At 39.1% G+C, this 11,796-nt stretch overlaps 1 protein-coding gene across 4 annotated transcripts in view; it reads right to left on the bottom strand.

Annotated features, from left to right (window-relative positions):
• Positions 1–6,640: 6,640 nt before the first annotated feature.
• The window catches only part of GLRA2 (glycine receptor alpha 2), a 211,697-nt gene continuing 206,541 nt past the window's right edge, over positions 6,641–11,796 (bottom strand). For 2 of the 4 annotated variants that reach the window (XM_075594092.1, XM_075594093.1), the window contains exon 8: positions 6,642–8,156. In XM_075594092.1, the coding sequence (XP_075450207.1) occupies positions 7,881–8,156 (276 nt within the window). In that variant the 3' untranslated portion in view covers positions 6,642–7,880. Of the gene's footprint in view, positions 8,157–11,796 lie in introns of all 4 variants that reach the window. The other 2 variants (XM_075594091.1, XM_075594090.1) reach the window with 2 other exon arrangements.

Raw genomic sequence — 11,796 nt, 5'->3', positions numbered from 1 at the left:
GATGTTGATTTTTGATTAAATAAAGTTTTTTCTATTTTTATGTACTTGCGCTTGGTTGATTATGGAGAGCTGTGACCGCCGAGATATCCTTTTTTCTTATATTAATTTCACCCTAAAATGGTCTCCATTTACATATCTCTGTACACATCTCTTACATATGGTGTCAGAAGTTGGGATGAGAGGTGGCCCTTCAAGTTCAAAGGAGCCCCGGAAACTGCCTGTGAATTTTTTTGTACTTTTGCCTGCATACAGTTCCTGCAAACAGCCTGAGCAACAAAACAAAGAATCACGTGCAGAAGTGACCAGATTTAAAGGGCTACACATCCAGGCAGGAAAGCTACACTGCACTGGAGAAAGCCACAATGACACTGTTGGACTGGGACGACTGCGACATACGGTGACCCAAACAAGGTACTGATGCTGTGACCAGAGTCTATCCCAACACTTGTGAAAGAAAAAAAAAACCTGGGAATTTAAAATTTGCCGCCCAGCTGAAGTCAAATACAGACTCTGCAAGAATGGGGAAGGAAATGTGTTCCTGGTGTAAAGAGCCCAGCCACATGGAGCAGTGTCCCTTCAGGCCTTATTCAGATGATGAGGATGATCCCTATGTGGCCACAGAAAAAGCACAGCAGCCAGAGGAATATTTTTTTCAACGTGCCAAGGAACTGCAGCAGCAAGCAATGCGCTCTGCGGTCACAAGGAAGATACAGACGTTTTACTTGGCAAGGGCACATCCAGTATCACTGATGAGAAAGAATGTGTGAACCTATGAAAGTAAAGAAGAGCTATAAACTCTGCAAGCAAACTCTGCCCACCTGTAGGACTACCAGCGGGGGTTCTAGCGAATACAGTTAAAAAAGCTGTAATAGCGCCTCCCGAAGTCAGGAAGAAAAATACACCTAATAGCCCTAAAATGGAGGACAAGATGTGGCGTTCCTGTAATGAACCCTACCCCATGGAAGAGTGGCCTTTCCAGTCCTATGATGATACGTATAAGGCTAAAGATATCTCTTATGGGGAACCAGAACTGAGTCACACCCACATAACACCCCAAGAATGGTGGTGGTGCTTAAACTCGATACGCACCGAACAAACAGGTCTCTATGACCCCAAATATTCCTGCCAGCTAACGCAACTGCAAGAAAAGCCTGGCAGATACAGTGAAGCTGCTGAAGTTTCAAATAAAGACGGAGACCCCTGTATCCCTGATGGGACGGAGTCGTCCAAAACAAAAAGGCAGAAAAAGACAAGCGGTTCTTCACTTACCGTGGAACAAACAGACACGTCTGCAGATCCCGCGGAGAAAAGTGGGGTCCGAAAGGGGGCGACCTAGAGAAAATGGAGGATTCGTCACAAGGATGACAGAATATCCAGAGGGCCCAAGACAGAAGTCGTATAACCCAAAGAATCTGTCTGGTGCCAACAGTGAGGAACCCTTAACCAACCATACTAGGGAAGCAGAGCTGGAACCAGTGAGTGACGATCCATTGACCATCCCTGTGTATTTTTGTCATATTGGATGTACCATTGGGCTTCTCTGTCGCTTGTTGCATACATTTTCCATGCTCAATAGCTCTCCTTTTTGACACTTATATAGATATATATTTTGTGGGGGCTCAGGGGTTCCCACAAAGAGCTTGCTGGAGTTCTGTGTGTTGTTTGTACAAAAAGGAAGAGAGTAAAGAGGTGTCCGTTCATCAAGTGGCCAGCCTGACACTGCGCTGTATGGCCGAGATTTCAGATAACCGCAAATTGCTGGACAATGAGAGGGCACAGCTGCAGCTGGAGCTGGAAAAAGTCCAGGAGGAGCACCGGCAGCGGCAGATCAGAAATAGAGAAAAGGAAACAGATTTAATCCTTGCTCTGAGTCAATTGGTGGAATCAAAACCCAACTCCAAAGAAGCTTAACTGGCAACTGTATTGAGTGGAAAAAGAAGTGCAGAAGGACAGCTTCAAGAGCTGAAAACTCAAATAGCTATTCTTGAATGCTCTTTAAATGCCCCTGCATCTGCAGGTGAAGCTATGCTCGCTTCATGGTGCTCTAGATCCTCCTCCAGCAGTGTCTTTGCCCGACCGTCTGTCGGGAGTTCATACCCCTCACACTGGGCAAAATTCTGGGATACAGAGAACAGAAAAAGCAAAAATGTTGTCTCTTTATTTCTGTCTGCCTTATTTCCCCACACACTTTCCCTTTGCCTGAGTTTGGACTCTCAGAGTCCCCCCAACATTATGTATGGTTGGGCACCCACAAACCATATACTGTTTGTGGGTCACCATGGCCCTAGCTGGGGTACTCCCCTTAACCCAGGTATTCCCTTTCCGAGTTGTGCTGAAGCAGGGTGCCCTAGTGGTGAGTCGCGCTTACGTTTTCAAGGGGAAGTATAGCCGCGGCCCCTTTTATTCTCCAACATCTCCGAATTTTTTCGGGGATATTTTCCGAATGCCACGCACTTCACCGCACTTCACCGCGTTCATGCCACATTCATACCGCATTCACGTTCATGCATTCAATATTACGAGCGCTACAATGCCGGAAAAATAAATACTGCATCTGCCCGCGGTAATCAGAGTTGCGCCGATACGGCCGCATTAGGATAAAGGCGGCCGCCACTGTATTGCTGGGACAATGTGCCTACATGTATCCAAGAATCAAGAATGATTCCCAGACACATTTATTGGGGAACCGGTAACTCTAGACCCCAACCCCCTAGGCACATTCAAATTACATACTGTAACAGTCAGGTCATTTATAAATAACATTCTTCCTCAACAACGATTCTCGTACGCGTCACACCTTTCACCATTTTGTCCAGTATTTTTGGACATGCCACCTGGCAACCCTAGTGACAGCTCAGCTACAAGGTGACAGCATAAAGGAGAGGCTCATAGAGTGAATCTCCTAATTCTGTTCATTAGGGGCTTGTTACTCTCAAAAATCCACCCAAATTCAAAAGGTTTCTGCAAAGAATGTGTACCGGCGCCAACCAATAGAACATCTAAATGTGCTCAAATATAATCGTGAAAACCACTAATAATTATGTGCAATAATGTTGGAGATTGGCTCCCACAAACCAGTAATTGTACACTGTATTTGCTACAGTTGAAAAACCACTTGCGATTCCTGATGGTGTCCTCGGAGTGGGTTTCCTCATAGAAAGACAGCTAACACCCAAATAGTATAATATTGTTTGTTGCACTATAAAAACAGACAAAAATGTTATGGAAATACACTCACACTTTCCCTATTATGTTAAAGCAGCGAGTATTTGGGACACACTCTCACCCTCTCGAATACATCCCTGGTCGTGTCCCAGCTTCAACCTGCATACAGTGCACACTGCCTCTACTTACTGCTCACTCCCGCATCTGCGTTTCAATTGGGGAAAGAAGAAAGACCTCTGGAAGGCTGCCGATTGTTGGTAATGCTGATCCTAGGACGGTGTTCTTCGAGTGACACTTCCCAATGCGTTTTGTTATACTTCGAGTTCTTCAGGGATACTGGCTGTACAACTTCATATACTATCTTATATACCCACAATGATATGAATTAAGCCAATCAAATTAGTGTACTGTATACTGTAAGTCTCCAATTGTGGTGGAGACCAATCAAACACACGTGAACAATACTTAATTAGCCTTAAAAAAGTTATAGGAAAAAAGAAGAATGACCTCCGGCGGACAGACTCTAGCGGAATTTCCAAACATAGGAGAGATACAAAGAAAAAACAGTATGTTAATAGACAGATTTCTACAATTGATCCTCTCCAATCTGAGATCGTGTCGCTGTCTCACTCCATCCCCTGCTCGTGCACAGCTGGGGGCGGTGGGGACCATCGTGCGGACGCAGATCCATCTGGAGAGAGACGCCGCCATGCCCACTGCCAAACTGTGACGCACACACTGACTGACTGACGCGCACCCGCTCATACACACTGACTGATGCGCACTTACTGACTGACGCCCACGTACACACACACACCGACACACACACACACACTGACACGCGCGTGCACACACACACTGATGCGCACACACTCAAACCGACTGACACACGCGCACACACTCTGACGCGCCCACACTCAAACTGACTGACGCGCGTGCACACACACTGACGCGCGCACACATACCATTTTCCAAGTTATCCAATAAATTGCTCCCTATATAAGGAAAACTAAGCAAAATTAAACAAATATAAAACTTACAAGGAATTTTTTCATCAACATCTGAATTTGAAATATAACAACCACAATGCATATTGTTTTCTTCTTTGGATATCAATAGTACAATATAACATTTATTTTAAATTCTGGACATTAACATCTACGGAATATCCAAACAGAACATCAGCTGCAACTATAAATATTAGGTTACCCTATAAGCTTTATTAAGGTCAGGGCATACCAATGTGTTATTACTGATTTAGTGTTGAATATGCTTTCATTTGTATTTATTTGTATTTTAATAAATGTAAATTGTACGAGATATATGCTTTGTTCTCAGGAAACTCGGTGACCACTATATACTTAAATCTATTGACGGTAAAAGTCAATCTAAGTTTATGCGCCAAGGGATTTTTTTCTATTGCTCTTATTCCAGGGAGTAAAGAGACTCCTTTTTACCTAGGCTGCTAAACAACTTTAATATTGTTCACACAAGATACACATACAGTATACATTGATAGCTTTATTTTTGTTATAAATTGACATTATTTATCACATTGTATTTCACAATTAATATTCACTGATTGTATTTATCACGAAATAGCACTTTTAAGTTTTTAAATATATTATTTTGTTATATATATATCATACATCTGTTTGTATAACCAATATGATAAACTTTTTGAGGCATTGTAATATGCTTCTGGTTTGTAAATGTATAATAAATCAATAAAACATTTATTTGGGGGAAAATTAATTGATTTGAAGGCAAACAAAGTATAGAAATGGTTACAAATGATGTACATAGTAGTATGAATAGTTTATTTGCCATATGGAGCTATCAGGAGACTGGCTGTACTATGGCGGGGGTTGCCAACTCCAGTCCTCAAGGGCCACCAGCTGGTCAAGTTTAAGAATATCCCTGCTTCAGAACAGGTGGCTCAATCAGTGGCTCAGTCAACATCTGAGCAATGACTGAGCAACTGATTGAACAACCTGTGCTGAAGCAGGGATATCTTTAAACCTGACCTGTTGGTGACCCTTGATGACTGGAGTTGGCCACTCCTGTATTTTGGTATTTCTTTGGACATTATGTAAACCTTCCCCCTTCTAATTTGGTTCTGTTTTGCCTGGAAGCACAGATTAATACTACAAGTCATGTGGACAATGAAGCTATATTTGTAGCTGCAAATCTCCTCAGCTCTGGCTAGGTATTAAGTGTAAGAAATCAGGTCCTAACAGTTGTCCCAAGACAAAGATTCCAAGTAGCAGCACAACGGGAGTGGTGTCCAATTATGTGCAAACCGCGTGGGTTATTCAGTCATATGCAGAGTACAAGAGCAAGCACTGCTTTCGGGGGGAGGGGAGGGGGATGGAGGGGTGCAACCTCCCTTCATCATGCACCTGATGAAAGGAAGATGTATCCCCCCCCCAAAACATAGTGCTTGCTCTTGCACTCTGCATATGATTGAATAAACCGTGTGATTTGCATATATCTGGACACTACTCCTGCTGTGCTGCTTCTTCGCTACACTAAGTAGAGATTGCACGGGGAGAGATAATGGAGTGCCTGATTTAAACTTTTGGCAAGTAAGGAGAGTGTTGGTCAATATTGATTATCCTAACAGTTGTCAGCCACGTTTTTGTTTTTTCCTACTATTTTAGTTCAAGAACTGTGAAGATGTTTAATATAGGTCCCTGTTATATATATATATATATATATATATATATATATATATATATATATATATATATATATATATATATATTAGATGTATTATTATATTATAATAAGTTAAATAATAATTGTATAATATTTATATTAAGTTTACTAATATTATTGGTCACTGTTGTTGGATAAAGTGATTGGCATACACATAGCCCCATCTACTTTCTACTCGTACCCCAGCCTATAAATTCCATTTTTTTTCCAACACTGTTACATTACACTGTTGTTGGGTAAAATTGTAGCACCAAAACCACGTCTAAAACCAATTAAAAAAAACCCCACAAAACATCAGTGCATGTGTCCCCCATTCTTCCCCTTATTTATTAGCATTCAATAGATAATTATTTTCCTGTAAATCTATTGGTAGCACAAACTAATTTTACAAAGGGACCCTTCTGTTCATTCTTGCGTTTTTCAGCACAGGAACGCAATTGCAGTAGGGGCAGCTGCTGTGTGTAGGAAGGGTACATGTGCGCGACCGTTGGAAACAAATCATTCATTTGAGATTATGTTCTCCCTTAAAAATAACATTTTGTGACTAGGATAATAAGAAAACACCTTTGATACTTTGTGTTGTTTTACTGAGCTGTATCAACAAATAGGTTGACGATTATTTTTCCAACACTGTGTAATCTTGCATAATGTAAACAATGTTTGAGGTGCATTATCTTGTTAGCAAAGCTTTCAAACTGAGAAGGAACATACATTATTCATACTTAAATAAAGATGCTTTAAAATGTACAGCATTGTAACACATTAAGCTTTATTGAAATTGAACAGATCACTTTTTTTAAATAAAATGTTTTACAGCAAGTGTAAAATTTTGATTTCCTTGTTAAATCTTTTTCCATGTAAAGGTCTTTTTCTGGGTAAGTAAAAATACCCTTTTATATTTTATTTTTTACTTAAAACATGTATCAGACAAGGCCCTAAACCACGTAGGTATGTCAACAAAAGGTTAATATCAGGATATGAAAACCACAATACAGTTTTAAAATTCTTAGGTTAATCAATTATATTTGAAATGGCAGCCATTTTGAGAAAGATAAAAATCGTTGGTCTGTAAACAAGTTTTGACACTCTACCGAAGGAGCAAATCGACTGCAGCTACATTGACGGCAGTGATAAAGCTAAACTGAGCTACACCATTTCAAAACGTTTTATATAAATATTATGGTGAACAAGGTTAGCACAAATGGTAGATTACGGTTTGGCACTTCAAGTTTTAATGTAAAAACAGCTGTAAATACTTTAGATGGATCCAGTGCAGAAAAAGAAAACAGAAAAACTATTTGGGCTTTTTCACTGTATTTTAAAAGTGTTGACTGTCAAAGAAACCACACAGTTACACAAGTTGAATCCAAATATTAGAATAGTATAGTAAAGCAAGAACTGTTTCAAATTCACACTCACAGAGATATTAAAGTATAAATCATATATATATTGAAGTAATTTACAACACAAAAAAAACTGTTGGTGCAACACTGTACTAACACGGTGATGAAATGTACGGTAGCTCAGTAGATTTCTTTCAGATAAAAAGGCAGAATTCCCTTAAAAAATTTGGTCCTCATCTCATAAGATTTTTAGCCACCATAAATATCAAAATGGCAACCTGTTAGATATTTCACTACCATGGTGCGATAACATTTTTATAATTTTTATTATTTTTATTTCTAAGTGAGTTGTTTTAAGATAACATCTCAGTGGCAGTGTTGGTTAAATTTGGCCCCATTTTAAAGAAGGTTCTTTAATGCAGTTTCTCAAAAAAGCAAACTGAACAAAGTAGACATCGTTCCTCATCAGAAGAAGACTCATTTCACTCGAGCAGAATTGATATTCTTTTTCGTTTTATCTGCAATCGTCTTTTCTTTCCTTTTCCTGCTTTCTCTGAGGAGTAGGTGGATATAAAACCAGTCTAAAGGACATAGATATTTCACTGTTTATTTACAAGCACACTTTGGCTCTCAGTTCCCTACAAAAGTGGCTTATTTCTTGTGAACATCCTCATGCCGTATGATTTTGTATGTAATCCAGTAAAATATGTTAAAGATGAGGAAGGCCAGCGGGAAGGCAGCCCGGGATATTGTATCAATCCTTTTTGCACGATCAACAAATTTCTTTTTAATCGAATCTGCATCTTTTGGCTGAACTGGAGGAGGGATGGGGGGAGCTGCCTTCACTACAGTGCCATCTTTAACTTGTAGGCAGTGACCCATTCCATATCCACTAAAATTAAATCGACTCTCACGAACATCTTCTTCCTGAAAAAGAGTGAGAAACTTGTGAGAAACTCCCGAAGTAAAATCTAAGTATGATACCCTGGCCTACAATTACCAAATGGTGCTAGGCTTTAGCTCTCCTGATTGACCATTCAACAGGACATACAGATGTAGTAAGACTGTTGGGGGGGGTTGGGGGAAGCCGCAACGAAGATCTTAAGTTTTACTACATCTGTATGTATCCTAAATAATTCCTACTTATATTAATATATTCTACAAAATATTTGTTGTCCGGTTTTGAAAACCCAGGTGTATGCTTTTCACATTGCATATCAAAAGAAGTTGGTGTACCTCATAGTACTCATGGCTCAAAGTAATATTTTCAATAATTCAATGGTATTCTGTATTGTGAGAAGATGCAGAGAATAGTACAACGTTTTCATATTAAAACTATTTCCCATTTCTAAAGAAAGTCCTCCCGGCATGGGAAGGAAGATGGCAGTGCACTGCGTGTCAAGCGATGTGTTCCAAAGTGAAGGAAATGCGACAAAATCCGTCGCATTTCCTTCACTTTGGAACGCATCGCTTGACATGCAGTGCACCGCCATCTTCCTTCCCACGCCAGGAGGAATTTCTTTTGTTTCCTCATTCGGGCTGAGAGCAGGACTCTTTCAACACAGGTCGTGAGTACCCTTTGGGGTTCCAACTATTGCTTTATTTGAGGTCTAGCTCTAAGGGTTTTTGGACAGTTAAGATATATGGGCAAGGTTTTCCCTTATCATATGGTTTCTTTGCATCCTAAGACATCTATTCGCCATTGACATACCCTAAACTGTGAGCATCAATGACCATTCAATACCTGGTTACATCAAGTCATGAACATGTTATAATTGGGAAGATCGTTATTGCAATATAATTGTCTTGGATTCTCTTGAGCACTGGATCAGTCTCCGTTCTCTTTGCTATTTCCCATTTCTACTTGTATGCTTGCAGAATTACTGTATTGACCATACAGTATGAACTAGCTCCATTTACTAAATATGGGCCTTTGGTTTCTATTTAATCTTTTAGTATAATAACTCATGCATTGGATATACTTGTAACTCACAATCTTATCAACTTCATCATTGCAAAACTACATTGTTATATAGTTTATTCATTCATTTGGCATCCGTAATAACATTTCTGAAATATTCTACATTAATATTAATAGTAATATCAATAGTGGGAATTTACCGTGATGATTACTAGGCTGAAAATTACATGTGAGTGAAGATAAGCTCTTCCCTTATGTTATATTATTAATATTAGTGTCTCCCTTTATTTAATTGCCTTGCAGTTCTGCATCAAATTGCAAGATGAATTTCCCTTTACTTTTCCCATAGCCTTAGGCCCTTTTGTTTCTAGGTATTAATCCAGGTGTACTGTAAGTAAGACTAAACCTCATAAATATTAAAGATATTGCCACTCTTCTTAGGTTATGCTATATTATTTGCACATATAACACAACATGATAATCAATGTAATATATTAGTATAGGTGGACAAAGTTATATGATACTACACTATAAACCCTGATTAAGGTCCCTGAGTAGGACTGAAACATTGGTTTTCTAATACAGCTTTTGCAATTTATTTTAGAGTGTTGAATATGTCCCAAAGAATTACACACGGTGTGCCACCATTGAGCCAGTTCGGATGCTAATATACCATGCCGGGTAGGGGATCAATTCTTCCTCTGATTAACTATGAAGAAGTGTAATGAGTCGCTTTTATTTGTGAGTACCTGACCTGTATATCTACATTTGGGAAACTCTCAGTACTGGAACATTTATTAACATGGAGGATACAGACAAATGAAAAAGGGAAAATCGAGAGGACTAATCATAATCCATAATAATGCTGATATTATTAATTTTATCTGAGTTCCATAGGAGATGCACCATATTTACTATATCTCCGCATGTTTTTTGTATAAAAGACACTTTACACATGTGTGTCCCTTCCCTCTTTTATTGAAGGTAAAATTTAACAACCGGTACACCAGATCAAGAGATGCTATAAATATACTAGGACATATTCCAAACAAGCAATAGTTGTAGCACACAAACTAGACCATGCAATTAGTACTGCAATAATTGAATTACATATAATGTACCTATTACAATAATAGCTTTGAAAAGAATTGTTATGTTGATAGAATACTTTGAGAAAATGTGAGAAAACTCTCTCATAGAAATAAAACTCAAATGAGCATGCTGGTTCATGTCTTCAATGCCCACAGTATTCCTTTCCTACGTTCTTTACCAAAACAATGATATATAGTGGACAGTCACCTGGAAAAGTTATTTTACACCATCCCAATGGCTCAAATCACTACCTGTTACAGAAAACCTACGAAAATTGTCCTGTGCCAAATATACATCTTGGTTTTAAAATGTGACATACGTGTTTTATAAGGTACATCTGAAGGAGTAAGAGAAACTGAAATCACTAACATTGTTTATATTTTTATAGATCAATGGCTGACTGTGCCTTTATGGCAAATTCTTAGTTTCTGGCTGTCCACCAGCAAACTATGCATTTCTTACAAACCTTTGCATGGAGTAACAACCAAATCCTACAGCGTTGCTGACCTAACTACCGTTTATAATCACTGACGCTTGAATGAAGGGGCAGGGAGCAAGATATCCATAACACATTCAGTGGTTAAATTATTCTTTGTGTATCTGCTAAAATTCTGGTGAGGCTCTGCTTATGTTGTTAGTACAGTATATAGCAAGTAGTAATGCTGGCATGCTGAACCTTTTTCATGAGAAAACACTGGAGCCTACAGATGTAGCAAGACATATTGTCCTTGGCGCCGCGGACAAAGAAGCAAAGGTCCGAATCTCCGGGACAGTGTCTGCCCCGATCGTGCTGTGAGAGGTCCATGCTTCTGAATGGGATCCCTGCAGCGTTAATCGTCTTGTGCAGTGTCCACCACGGTCACGTGACTTCGCGTGGCAGCAGCACACGGGACAGTAAGTCTTGCAGCTACATCTGTATGTACTAAAATCACATGTTTTTTGTATCAAAATATTAGTGCTAAAAATGAGTACAAACATTCATAACATTTGCTTCATACGTACAGTATGAAGACTTAAGTGTATTTTTTTATTTACAAGTAGTATTCGTAACTGTAAATAATTATTTTAATATTATTTTTAATAGTCATACTATGAAAATAATAAATTTTGTTAAGCTATATAATTAAACATGCATGGTGTGTCCCCAAATTTTTTTTATATACATACAATAGCAACTTAATAGTGAGTTAACAATAGACTTTATAAGGTTTACACCAAACTGAACATGGTGGACAATTTTGATGCATTTTTTCTTGTTTTTTGGGCACACTGAGCTCGCGCGGGTTGTGTGTGTGTGTCTGTAGATTTCAATTGGTAACAATTGTTTGGAGGTTTGTGACCCTTCCTCCCTGGTTTTAAGATCACTTATCCCACTAAATGGCAGTTCTTGTTGTGCACCTGTGAATGACCAGTCTATTAAGACAGTTCTCCCTCCATTAGAGAGGTTAGGAGAGCTTTTTACATGTACAGTAGTGTTAGGACTTGCAAAAGAGGGGATACAGTGGCATGGTTTGCCGGCTTAAAATGCTTTGGCCAAAGAATTTAACTAAATGA

Source organism: Ascaphus truei, chromosome 3, assembly GCF_040206685.1.
Source record: "Ascaphus truei isolate aAscTru1 chromosome 3, aAscTru1.hap1, whole genome shotgun sequence".
NCBI lineage: Eukaryota > Metazoa > Chordata > Amphibia > Anura > Ascaphidae > Ascaphus > Ascaphus truei.
This window is presented reverse-complemented; position numbering and strand designations above follow the sequence as displayed.